Raw genomic sequence first — 13590 nt, forward strand, 5'->3', positions numbered from 1 at the left:
TGCGTGCATTTGATTCCCTAGGAGCTGAGCAGCTCAGCAGTGTGAGCTTCAGCACAGTGTGGAGATTATTCTTCTCCTCTGGGGTGAGGTGGGGAATGGAGAGGTCAGGTTTGACTAAGCTCACACAGGAGCTCATTGTGAAGTCAAGAGCCCAGCTGAGACCTTCCCAGCTCTCCTCTGGACAATGCTTGAACCTTAGGACCCTAAAACAGGGGATGCACAAGGCAATGCATACCCAGTAATGTCTAACCACAGAATCCTTGTTTAGCAAAGACAACCTGCCAGGGTGCTACTTGATGCTTGCTGGGATGTCATGCACTGGAGTTACTCTCCCTGTGCACCACTACTTTGGGAAACACAACCTAAAAATGCACAGTTTCTTCCACGTATGTAACTGAGAACAGATAATATTCATCCTGCAGAGCAGGGCCAGACCAGTGGCCATTCCTCACTTTGATCCTGGTTCAGGCTTACTCAGGTAAGACTCCATATGATAAATGCCATTTTTTTAGCTGCATTTGACACAGCTCACGGTGCCTCTGCACCCAAGCAAGACCTTCAGCAACAGAAAATTCTGTTCCCCAAACAACGTTGGCCACCCCAAATGGATGCTTGGCCACCACAAACAAAGGAGTCTCCATAGCCCGTGGGTCTTCCCTGCTTTAGAGCCTTGTACCAAAGGACTGTGGAGCTCCTACTGCCCCCAGGGAAACAATTCCCCCATAGCCACCATGTGGCAGAACTGAAATACAACTGCAGACACATCCATTAAAACCAGAGTCAAATAAGGGAACACTGATATTTACAGGTGACCTCTTCTGTCCTAAACCTCAGAAATTCTCTCTTCATCTGGAAATACTCTGCTTTGTGGCATTTTGAGGATTAGTATAAAACAAAACAAAGAATGAAACAAATACACATCTTGTAAGCAGACAAACACAAAAGATATCATGAGCCCTGTACCATGATGATTCTGTAAATCCTGAAATGCCCTGCAGCCATCTCTCCTTGGGATTACCCAACCTAAGGCAAGGTCAGGCCTGGCCATTATTTTGATGGATTGCAATCATGGAAAATGTAGGTATCTCAATAAAATGTGTTGACAACTGTGTAGAAAACACAAATAGGTCCCACAGGATGGTGAAACAAAAGTGCTGTGCTCCCAAAATATCCAGACCTCTGTGAAGCCTAGAATTACGTTTCTAGCTAGAAAACCACAGTTCTGAATAAACTAGGGGTGATGGGTCCAACCTGCTCCCAATCCCAACACCAGGACTCAGCAATGGGCAAATTTTCCTGGCATGGATAAAACTCATCACACTAGGAAGATCTCTCTGCAAGCTGCTGAGGTGCTCAATCCTTCAATAACACTTCTTAGGAAGACTGCTTGATCTGCATCGTGGGAGAGACTGCAAGGGAATAAGGGTATGAGAATGTCATAAAGCTGACTTCTGAAACTGGAAATTATATTCAAAGCACACACGAACAAGCGCTCAATTTCAATAGCACCTGCAGGTTTTATCAGCTCTTGCAAAGCTCCATCAGAGTTTTCCTCTGACAAGTTGCTTACAATAATGAAAACAACCTACCAATATCCCTCAACACAGAACAATGTCAATATTGACAGTCCTTGTTAAAGCCTTGATATTTGTTCTCTTGATACTTAGACTGGGCTTCTTTAGGGCAGATTAAGCATTTTTGCTAAATACTGGCTAAATCAGCAGGAAAGCAAAAGAGCTTTCTCTTGTGTGTGGGGGTGGAGGGCAATATCTTTTTACTTATAAGGGAAATAATAAATAACAGCATAGAATCATAGGATGTTTTGGGTTGGAAAGGATTTTTAAAGGACATCTAGTCCAATATCCCTGCAATGAGCAGGGACATCTTCAACTAGACCAGGTTATTCAAAGCCCCATCCAACCTGACTTTGAATACTTCTAGAGCCACCACCTTTGTGGACAAGCTGGGTTAGAGTTTCACCACCCTCATTGTAATATGTCACATGGCGTCCAGCTGGTATCTGACACCTAATCCTCACTTATCATCTTCTTCTCCACTCCTGGAAATACACTTTGCAATACCATTGTTATCATCCCAAACTGAATATCACTTTTGATCAAGACAGAAATTTCCTTTCCCTCCCCAACTCCATCTCCCAGAAAGCTGGAAGGTTTAATGAACCATTTCACTGGAAAACAGCTCCAAAATCTAATCCTAGCTCAGCCACCATCATCTGCAACCTCAGGCAATATTGTGTAGCCTCTGTTTTCCCCACCATAAACAACAGCCAATGCAATGCGCAGAGCTGCGGTGAGATTTGATATTTCCACTGTGCTTTGGAAAGGGAGTGTTGAAAAGATGTGAAGCAGGAGCTGTATCAGCTCTGGGACCAGCAAACCAAGGCTGCTAAATCCTGTGTTGAGCCCAGGCTCCCTTCCCCCAAGACAGTTGTCTTTTCTGGAACAAGTTGCAGCTGAAGAGTAAGAGCTGCTTGCAAACACGCAAACCCAACTCTGCAAACAGCGGCCGCGCCAGGAAAAAGGCCTTTCCCAGTTTTCCCCCCCGCTGTTAAAGTTTAGATGATTTGAATAAAAGCATGCATAAAGTTTTAGATGACTAAATAGATGTATGCTTTCTTTATAACAGCTCCTAAGGATGCTTGCATTAAGAAGACACTTTAAAAACCTGTGTGTTTGTTACCTGCTTTCAGATCTCTTTAAAAGCCATTTGGTAGGATCCTCGCCCCGCTGGGTGCTCATGACTGCAAGAAACCCTTCTGTTTGTACCCAAGATGGTCTCAGCAGGAAGGGGCAGAGCTCCAGGTCTGGGTATTAATTTACCTGCTGCTTTAGCTCATCAAGAAACACTCACACCTTGCTCTGTAATGGATCACGCAGAGACCAAAGTTTGCAGCTAGCTGCCTGTTCTGCACTCGCTGCAGTAAAACCCTCACTGAACAGAGGGAGGGGGAGTCAAAACAGGGGCTTGTCCCTTTGAGAGAGAAAGGTGGTGACTAAGAGAAGGAAATCTGAGCTTTGCTCATCCATCCCCAGGGAGCTGTGTAGATTTTCCTGCCTCCTCTTCCCCCATTGAGCAATGGATACCCCCAAGGCCACCGTAGGTCTGTAAGAAACACTGAGCTGGACATTAGGTAATGGTTTTAAACTTAAAAAAAAATATTTAGATTTGATATAAGGATGAAATATTTTTCCTCAATGAGAGTGATAAAACACTGGAACAGATTGCCTAGGGAGGTGGTAGATGCCTCATCTCTGGAAACATTCATGGTCAGGTTGGACAGAGCTCTGAGCAACCTGATGTAGTTGAAGATGTTCCTGCTCACTGCAGGGGAGTTGGACTAGATGCCCTTTAAAGGTCCCTGCCAGCCCAAAATATTCTGATTCTTCCAAGTGACAAAGGCATGGATAACCATGTCCTGCTTTTCATTTCAAGTTGCAAGAAGAATCAGAGGGTGTTCCCCCAAGATATGTGCAGGAAGCACTCGTCTCCCTCCACTGGACACAGCTGATGCATCAGCACAAGGATTTGACTGGGCTCCACTGTGCCCCCAGCAGTACAACCTGGCTCAAGAGAAGCATTCTACCAAACTTGAGGATCTGACAAGAGTGACACCATTAATTTTGGCCAAAAGGGCCTTTCCTGAAACAAAAGTTTTTCAGAGCAGTCACAAACCACAGCCTGAGACAGATTACAGGGGTTATGTCCCCACAGTCCTGCTCTCCCCCTCCTCACTCTTGTAATCTCCCTCACAGCAGCCTTGGTACATAGGAAAGCTCCTGAGTGTCTTCATTTGGTGGCACTGCCTGGTAACATCCTGCTCAGGTGGGAAGGCAAATAAACACCCCAGAGAACTGCTCAACTTTTGGCAGAAAATCAATGGGACTTGGGTGCAACGAGATATAAAACCTTTGCTATGCAAGTGTTTGAAGATCGCTGTTGGAACCTGGTCTCCTTCATTGGGCCCCCATTCCTCTCCTGCCTTAGCATATTCCTCCAGCCACAATGCAAAATTTGGGAAAAAAAAGTTGCAAAGCAGAAGCATGTATGTGGGCCAGGAGCATGGACATAAGGCAGGAGCATGGACATGGGGCAGGAGCACAGCATATCCAGCACTGCATCCCACTCTCAGCCCCAGTTCTCTCCATGGAAAAGAGCCTCGTGCCAGCAGCCAGGCAAAAACAATCAACTTTTTAATATCACAATCCACAAATAGTCATTTAAGCAATAAAGCCTGAAGTCCTGTTTGAAATCAAAGTCTAAGGAAGAATCAGGCTTTGCAGGAGCAGATGGGTTTCTGGCATCCCACTGCATCCACCCAGCGCTTCAGGGATGACGCAGTGTGGCTTGTCCTCAAACAAAAGCTGCACAGAAATACCTTTACACAAAATACCAAGCCCAAATAACTCCCATACATCACTCGGGCAGAGGGAGGCTACCCACCATCACCCATTTTTGGGGTGGAAATCAACTTTTTGACCTCAGTCCTGAGGAACTGTCATTATGCTGATTCCCCTGGGTCAATTTTCTGCTCCAAATGACTGAAGTATCACTAGGTTTTTTGCCAAGCAAGACCCCCAGCACCCATCTGAGGCACATAATGATGGGAAGAGCAGTCGAAGCACCATGCGACATGGGAAGACCTCTCGCCTCTACTTGGGAGTTACAAGGCACAGAGGGAGCTCATTAAAAAAAGATCCCCGTGAACTGAAGGACTTCAGCCTGCTGAGACATGGGACCTTACTGCTGATCTGAGACTAAACCCTGCTCTCCTAATTTGGAGTCGCTGACAGATCACTGAGGCTGTATCATTATCCAACAGCTTCTAAATTATAGCCAAGATCCAGTGTAGCAACTCCAGGTCTAGGTGTTAGCAGTTGCCAGGCTCCTAACTCATAATTAGATACATAGGGAATATCTTCCCCAAGGCTGAAGGCTGCTATAAATCTCAGCTCTTTATCTCTGCCTGTCCCCTTTTGAAAACCTAAAATGAAAGTATATACGAAAAGATGGGATGTGTCAAAATAGTCTGCATAAACACTGAGTGATTTACCAGACAGTCTGTTTGCCTGACTGTCAAAACCACCGGGCTTTATATATGAAACAGTGTATGCAACTGAAGTTATTTGCAAACACTTCGTTATGTCCCTATATAGCTATTTGTACATGTAATTTTATAATATAAAACGGCAGAGATTGTACACTGAATTGGGGTAATTGCCCTCTAATTTGGAGGGTAATTGCACGCAGCAATTAAGCAACTGCGGATGCATTCTTGTACGTGTGATTATGGAAGTCTGGCCCTTTGTTTGAGGTTTGGGTTTGCTTTCAAGAGCTCTCCCTCAAACCGTGGCAGGGGTGAGAAGAGCTGGGAAATCAGGGGCTGCTGGGTGCTCACCTTGCAGCGCAGCATCTGCTGGGATGAGCCACTTGACCCCCTTCCCAGAGGATGCTAAACCAGCTGCCTCCAAACCCACAGCTGCATTTTGGCACACCCTCCAGTGGGGAACCACAATCCAAGCATGTGTGGAGCGCTCTTGGAGGCACTGGTGGGGAGGGAAAGGCAGGGAAAGAGGGCTGCTGCCTCCCTGCTCTCCCTCTGCCAGACACCTGCCCAGAAATCGCGTGCAGGACTGCAAAATTAAAGAATTTCAAATAGTTGTTGCTAGATATTCAAAATCAAGCCAGATTGAAGAAGGCTTGTGACTGGGAATGTTTGGAAAATGTTGCTCTGGAAAGACCACCCAGTTGCATCTCTCCAAAATGAATGTGAGATTTCTAAGCATTGCTCCAGCATTTATTCCCCAAGTGGGGTGATTTCATTCCTGCTGTACTTACATAATAGGGGCTAAATACATCTTTAGGCAAAGCATCAAACTCATGATGACATCTGTGGTTAAGCACGTAACTGCACATGAGGATTTGGAGACTTGTTGCTTTTATCCCCTGTTCTTTCACTAAAGTCTTTAAACAACAGAGCAGAAACAAGCCCCTGTGACTCTGCAGAGCCTCTTTCTCAAGCCAAAACTTCACTCCACCTTTGGGGACCTCAGTGGCCAGGGTTTGTCCAGGCAGAGATGCCCCATCCAACCAGCTGGATGCAGGAATGGCTAATTAGAAGGATCTATTACTGCAAAATGTTTTGGTTCTTAAGCCAGATCAGGTAAATCTGGGCACAGGCAGCACTGAGAAAGCAAAGGTGTAACGCTAGGGGAACATATAAGTTGGAATTTTGTTTTCTGTCAATAGATTTGGTTTATCCCACAGTAAAAGAGCTCCAAGTTTTCGAGTCAATCAATGGCTGTTAATCTATTATCTCAGCATATATTGCCATGGTAACCTGCAATGATGCCATTGACAACTACTCTCAAAAGGACAGGAGGCTTTAAGACATTTTCTTTTAAAATTAAAAAAGGAACTTTAATATTAAGAAATACATCCTCCCTGCTCACCAGGGATGACAACTCAGGGCTTCTATATTCACACCATGACTCACACTTCACAGCTTCCACGGACATCTGTGTAGCAACCCCCCCCATATATCTTTTTTAACTTTAAGTCAGTAAATGATAACAAGAAAATTATTCCAAATAATTAGATCTTCATTAGAATTTTCCCCCAGACAGACTGCAAAACCTGTTTTATAAAATGTAAGGAGTGTGTTTTAGGACTTATTACTACCAGCTCAGGGAAAGGACGCTGTAATGGTTCCATTCTTCTGAATAATTTCCCTGGTACTTTAAGTCAAACAGCATGGGTAGGAGAAGGACCTGGAGAAGGACATGGAGCATCCCAGCTCCTCACAAGGCCACAAAACCAGGCAGACCCTGCAGAGGGAAGACGGAGCCGAGTGAGATGACAGAGATACTCAGCTGAGTGAAATATTGAGTGTCCACACATACATACGTGCACACAGAGCTGATGAGAGTAATCTCTTGGCCCAAAGGGGAGGATCACTCAGGAAAAGGCTTAGTAAATCATTCCTCTGGCCAAGCAGAGTGATCCAAGGAGGTTTGGCCAGGTCGCTGGCTGGCCCGGTGTGAAGCAGGACAGAAATGTTGCCAGCAGTTAATCAATTTTTGGAAGCAGAACGTTTTTGACTTGAACTCAGAGGGTCACTTCTATATTTTATTTAAAGAAGAGATCATTTTAGTTATCCATTAGAAAAATCCTATTTTGTATCATTCCAGTTAAGGACAAAGCCAAAAATGTAATTACATTTCTCCCTTCACATCACTAACTGTATCTGTCTCCCCCAAAAAGGTTTTAGTTCTTTAATAAAACCATCAGGGAGATCAATCAAAAGCATTTAATGCCGTGGTGCTCTGCAGTTCATGTTTAAATGCACTTTGGGTCACAAACGAGGCAATTTGGACAGCAGAGCTCAAACCAGATTAGTAGTAACACACAAAAAGGGCCTAATTCCTAATTTATTTTTCCTTTTTTTTTTTTTTGCACAGACACTACTCCTCCTCAGCTACACCAAAGAGAATGGAATCAAACTCAAGCCAGCCCCGATGAGCACGAAGTCACAGATCCAAAAAGGGCCCTGCTGCCCCCCGCCTGCCCGTGCACAGCGTGGAGTGGAGGAGAGCACGAGAAGCTGCAGATCCCATCCAGACTCCCAGAGCTGCTGAGCTGCTCCCTGTCCTCGTGTGACCAGCCCCGAGGATGCCACCCCAGGCAGCATCTCTGAAATGATGCTCCTCCATCCCCCCAGTTCACTAGAAGAAATCTCCAGGCTTCCTTTGCACAGCCACACCAAGAAAATGCCTTGCTCCACAGAGGAATTCCATAAAGAGAGGTTGTATTTTCTCCCCCAGACCACAAGTTTCCAAACAGGCATAAAGTTATTAAAATTTTTCTTTTTTTTCCCCTTGAGTTTGAGGTGTGCATTTATAAAAGCATTAAGCAGGCCATTTATTTGGCTTGTAACAGCAATGACTACTCTTTGGCATGAAAAATGGCCCCTTGTGGGCTGAGCATTCTGCACACAAGCTACCAGAAAGGTGTCTCAGCAGCCAAACTTTGCAGCCTCTGTAACGGAAAATATTAGAGATTAATTGCAAGATTAAGGTATTTCCAACTGCACTCCTGAAAATCAAATAGAGAGCAAGTCTTGACCAGATTCCACAAATCACTAAGTAAAATATGCAGCAAGTTCTGAAATGACATTTAGAACACAATCATTTGTTCTCTCCCATTCTCCTCGGGAGCCAGCATGGGGTCTCCAAAGAGCATGGGAGGAGGAAGTGAAATCACGTTCGTTCATAAATATTTTCCCCACACAGAGTGAAGTTCTGAAAAGCTTTCAAAGCAAGCCTGGAAAATGAATTTCCTTCCAAGCAGAGGAATGAGGGTATGGGAGCATCTCCTTGTAGAGTGCAGAGGTTTAAGGAACAGCAATAATCATGTGATGATGCCTTTCCCAGCTTTTTCACATGCATCTGCTCCATCCCACTGTCGTCATCATCCTGTGACACTGCCACCAGCAGAAATGCTTTTCAGAGCTCCTGATTTTTAAGGTCTTCTCCAGGGAGAGAGTGATGTGTGTCCAACACAGCACAGCACACCTGGCAAGCCACAGAGAGCTTTGGTACCAGAACAGCAGCACCTCAATTCATAATCTACACAGGGTCCTCTGAGATTTATCAGCAGGGACATTTCAAATATGCTTTAAAATGTGCTGAGTCTACTAAGATTGGGCCCCAAGTGCTTTTCTATTGATTCTGCTTGACATTTCCAAATACCACAATTCCAAATTTAATTCACTGGTAATTGGAAAAACTGTAATGCATGTAAATGGACAAGAAGATGTGGGAAGTCCAAAAGGTCAAGCATCAGGAAAACGTGTCCCCAAGAACTAAATGATCCTTGTTTGTGTTTCTGTCACCCTCTTCTCCTTAAATAATCAAAGCTCGGAGCTGAGCAGTTTTCTCAGTAGGATGGAGGAAGAAAGGCAATAAAAAACCACAACCACTCTAAACCATGGAACCGGTTCAAAAATCACTGTTTTAAAATCCATCACTGACCAGAATTCAAATACACCATAGAGATGAGTCACTTAATCAGCAGATTACATGAGCAAGTGGGAAACTCAAGGAAGAATTAATTTGAAAATGCTCTCAGTAGAATAAGATTATCTCTACCTAGAAATCAGGTTTCTAAGATTTCTGCTACATCACAGCTTCTCTTTGCCAGCCAGTTGAAGGGGAGGGAGAGACAGAGATGAAAATCTTAGAGATGTCTAAGTTCAAACCTCAGATCCAACATGATGATGGATGGTCGTTGGCAGGTGCCACCTGGGGTCTCTTCTTTACTGACCTGAGAAAACAAACTTCTGTTTCAGAGGAACAAAGGGCTTCAGTGACAAGAAATGGTGCAGGAGCATGCAGGGGATGCTTGCCCAGCTCTTTGCAGAGCCCTGAGGTGCAGCAAAGCTTGAGGGTTCACTGTGTTGATGGGGAATCAAGTCCTTTTGGGCAAAGACCATTCCTATGCTATACAAAAGACACTATGACAGAAATCCCCATATTCCTTCATGTTCTAGAGAATAAAACATGCACATTTTAGCTGCCAGTCTGACCTGCATTCCCCCCAGCACGTGAGCAATCACCGATGGTCTGACACCCTGGTGCGTTTCAGCTCCAAGGGTGAGAACATGATGGAAGTGCAGTGCACAAAAAAGCACAATTTATAGCCAGTCTTACACTGATGAAGGACAAGCATCCATTACCACATCCCAAACATTCATCCAGCCCACAGCAGTACACGTGCAAATGCTTGATAACTCCTTGGTGCAAGCGACATCTTTTGCATTACACTCTAGACCTTCAGAACTTTCAAGATTTGCAGAAGAAAACACTGATTTTTAAAATGCTCTTTCCCCAGTGTACACTGGTATTTCAAGAGTTAACAAGCTAGCAGAAGCCAGCTCTAAAAGAGAAGGGAGGCAGGAAAAAAGCAAGTCTCTGGCCCTTGCAATCACAAACTAGCCTTAAGCCCTCCAAAAGGAAGTAAAGACATTCCTAAAATTCTTTGAGGATGAGAAGCAAGTTGCCAGCCAAATCAGAAGTCCATTTCTCCAGTCTTTACGCTCTTAATAGCAAATCCCACATGAGCAATTTTAAGAGCCTCTTTTACAATGGAATTTTCTCCCACGTGGCTACAGCACAATCCAGGACTTGTCTCATGTTTACAGAAATGTAACTTTCTCCTTTGGGTCTACTGAAAAAAGCTGCTGTCAAACGACCTGAGGAAGGAATGCAGCACAACCCAATACCATCATGCAACTTCCAGTGATTGTTTCTGTTACAATAATGAAAGGCACGGAAGAAATGTCTGGATAACTGCAATGATTCTCCAAAGACAAGTTATAAAAGAGATGCTGAAGAGATTTTATGTAAAGGGGCATGGGGGAAAATAAAGTCACCTATTAGCTTTCATTTTGATTACGTGCATTAAGCAGCATCCAGATCCCACTTTGAAATAAAAATGGTTTTGAGCAGATTGTCCCAGGAAGTTGAAATCCTTCCTGTTTCACGGATGGGAAGCAATAAAATAACTGTGTGCTGTGGGACAGGTCTTTTCCTTCCTGGTTTTCTCACACCAGAGGAAGACTAAAACACTTTGGACCACAGTGTGCATGGAGTGAAAGAAGGACTTACCCTCCATCCACGTCCAAGCTTTCAGGATGACCTGAGCTCAACAGCTCCAGCCCAGAAACTGGGTACATTCTCTTTCAATTCAACTTTCTATTTGGATGCCATTTAGTTCCCATGGTGACCAGGATCCAATATTACATAAAAGAGCATAAAGTACTATTCTAAGATTCAGCACAGTCCAATTTCCTGACCTTGGATAGGTGGGGATCTCCACTAGAACCATCTCTGATGCTGCTCCCACATATTTAGATTCTGATGTATGTGAAAAAGGAGATGAGGGTGCCCTTGTCTGGGCACTTTCAGAGACATGATGAATATTTAGAGGGATTTATCACTGGAAATACAATAAGAATCCAAGACAAGAGAAGACTCCAGGGAGATCTTACTGTAGCCTTTCAATGTACAAAGGAGGTTTACAAGAAAGGTGAAAGAAGACTTCTTACCGAGGCCTGTAGTCATAGGACAAGGAGAAATGGTTTTAAATTAAAGATGTTAAGTATAAATTAGGAAGAAATTCTTTCCTGTGTGGGTGGTGAGGCACTGCAACAGGTTGCCCAGAAAAAATGTGGATGCCCCATCCCTGAAGGTGTTCAAGACTGGTTTGGATGGAGTGTGAACAACCTAGTCAATGGAAGGTGTCCCTGCCCATGACAGGGGGGGCTTGGAACAAAAGGATATTTAAAGGTCCCTTCCAACCCAAATCTTTCAAATACTCCTCCATAACCTGTAACAAGATCATTTTAGGCTGCAGTCAAACCTTTTCCTTTCACTTCAAGAGCTTCATCAGCGAGATACAAGAATGACTTGTTTTGGTCCACATGCTTGAGTTGAAAGATGGGAGAGGTGCCTGCAGGAATGTACACACAGAGGACTGGCAGCTATAGAGAGATGAGCAAACTACAACCCTGAGCACATCTTTCCACTGCCTCCCCTTGCTCAGATTTACCTGGGGACAGCAAATTCTAAGAAAAGGTACTTTCTGTGACATTACTGTACACTCCTGCTAATCAGTAGGAACAGAAACGGAAGACATGCCACCAGTAAATTCCATTTTTCACTGAAGAAAATAAAAAGTTCCAAGGCAATGTGAAAAGCTTCACGTTGACAGCAGCCAGTTGAGCAATAAAACCACTAATCTCCCCATTAGGTTGGGGCACATGGATTCCAGTGCTCTTCAGCCAATTTCCCTGAACTTTGGTAAGGTGTTGCAGCCATCTGGGAAGAGCAAACAAAACTTCTGATAACTTTTTGGAGGGTGCAGGACCATCTGTTTCCACACCAACAAGCAGATGGACACACCTGCCCCAGGCAAGGCAGCAGCACAGAGGGGAATCCCTCCACCTTTATATCTTTCTTTGGGAACAAAGAAAAGACCATGGGAAAGTATCAGCCCTAGCTGCTTGTACATCTTTTCTGTGGGCATCATGTCACAGTTCAAGGTTTTCAACATAAATACTTTAGTTATTTGGTACAGGATTCACTTTCTTTAATACAATAAGCCCGGGAAAATATAACCTACTGTTCTAGATATATCCTGGGAGCTCTGGTGAGCACTAAGAGATGCACTCTTCTTCTGAATGCTGCTGAATGAAAACCAGTGAATAAAACTGCTGATCAACCTCCTCCATCCCTAGACTGCCCCTGCTTTGCAAGAGTGAGGCAACTGCTGAAGAGTGAAACAAGTAATGAAGGATGAAACAAGTGGTAAACAACAAGTGATGGAGGGTGAACTATTCACAGCTGGTGGGATCAGGCTCAAAGCACACCTGGAGAAGGCAGTTCCTCACCCAAAGGGCAGCTGATGTGGGGAACCCCGTCTCAGAAGATTCCCCGTAATGTTTTAAGAAGAGCCACGTGCACTAGCTTGTTCTGCTGTTCCTCTCCTGTCATCTTTCAGCAAAAGGTGGAGTCAGACTACCAGGCTGGATGAGCTTCTGTTCTGGCCTAGTCTGGCCATTGTCCAGCTCCTATACTAAATGTCATCAGCCTAAAAACATCATTTAAAAGTAATTCAAATGTTGAAAGACCCAAGCAGCTACTGACCAACCAAATGCACTATGTCATTGACTGCAACTTTGCTCTTGATTTCCATCCCCACCCATCCAGGCAGCCTGCATTTCTTTTCATGTTGGGATTTGAGAAACCCAATCCCCCTGAACAACTGCCCTGAGCCCAGAAGTGCCATTTGGAGCTGACAGCTGCTGAGAGAAGAACACAAAGCCCTCTTCCTGCCAGAGTCCTTCCCTGATATCCTTGCAACCATTTCTCAATAGACAGAGATTTTGCACTGGCTTTTTATCTCTTTGCTGGTATTTTCCTTCTCAACAAGTTTTTAATGTTTTATGTAGCAAGGATGCTCCTGCCATTTAAAGAGGGAAGCATGCAGTAGTAATTATTCATTAAAAACACATCATAAGTGACCTTTATGCTGAAGCAGAGGAAGCCACGTGCCCACCTGGCTGTATTCTGGAAGGGCCAGGAGTTTCAAAGGGAGTAAATATTTTCATGCAGGATTGCCAGCCTAAGCTATCTTGAAAAGGTGCCTCATTCTTGAGAGAACAAAAGCTGTTTAAAACATCTCAGATTAAGTATCCACAAGTCAATATATAGTTTTGAAAAATCTAACTGGAAAGGAGAAGTCACCATAGTGCTTGGTCCAAGCTGGCATCTCACAACCCCCTTTCATCTCAGCATAATGCAAAATTAACATTTTGTCTGCCTTCTTATACAAAGTACAATTTCTAGACAGGACAACTAGGGACTAGCTGTGTCACCATGAAATATGAAGAATATTGGTGTTTCTACTGAAAAGTAATTCTACAGATTGAATCAAAATCCAAGGCACACCTACAAGCCTTGCAGCAAGAGCTGGAGCCCTTTGTTTGCAGCAGCTGTTTTTGTGGGATAT

General features: G+C 44.2%; 1 protein-coding gene across 2 annotated transcripts in view; it reads right to left on the reverse strand.

Annotated features, from left to right (window-relative positions):
* ACVR2B (activin A receptor type 2B) overlaps nucleotides 1-13590 on the reverse strand; it is a 96019-nt gene that overhangs the window by 20843 nt on the left and 61586 nt on the right. Inside the window, exon 1 of one of the 2 annotated variants that reach the window (XM_053950146.1) lies at nucleotides 7586-7634. The exons of the other annotated variant lie outside the window; for it this stretch is intronic. Within the exon in view, the coding sequence (XP_053806121.1) occupies nucleotides 7586-7634 (49 nt within the window). Of the gene's footprint in view, nucleotides 1-7585; nucleotides 7635-13590 lie in introns of those variants that run through there. 2 annotated transcript variants of the gene reach the window in all.

The sequence above is a fragment of the Vidua chalybeata genome, chromosome 1 (genome assembly GCF_026979565.1).
Source record: "Vidua chalybeata isolate OUT-0048 chromosome 1, bVidCha1 merged haplotype, whole genome shotgun sequence".
NCBI lineage: Eukaryota > Metazoa > Chordata > Aves > Passeriformes > Viduidae > Vidua > Vidua chalybeata.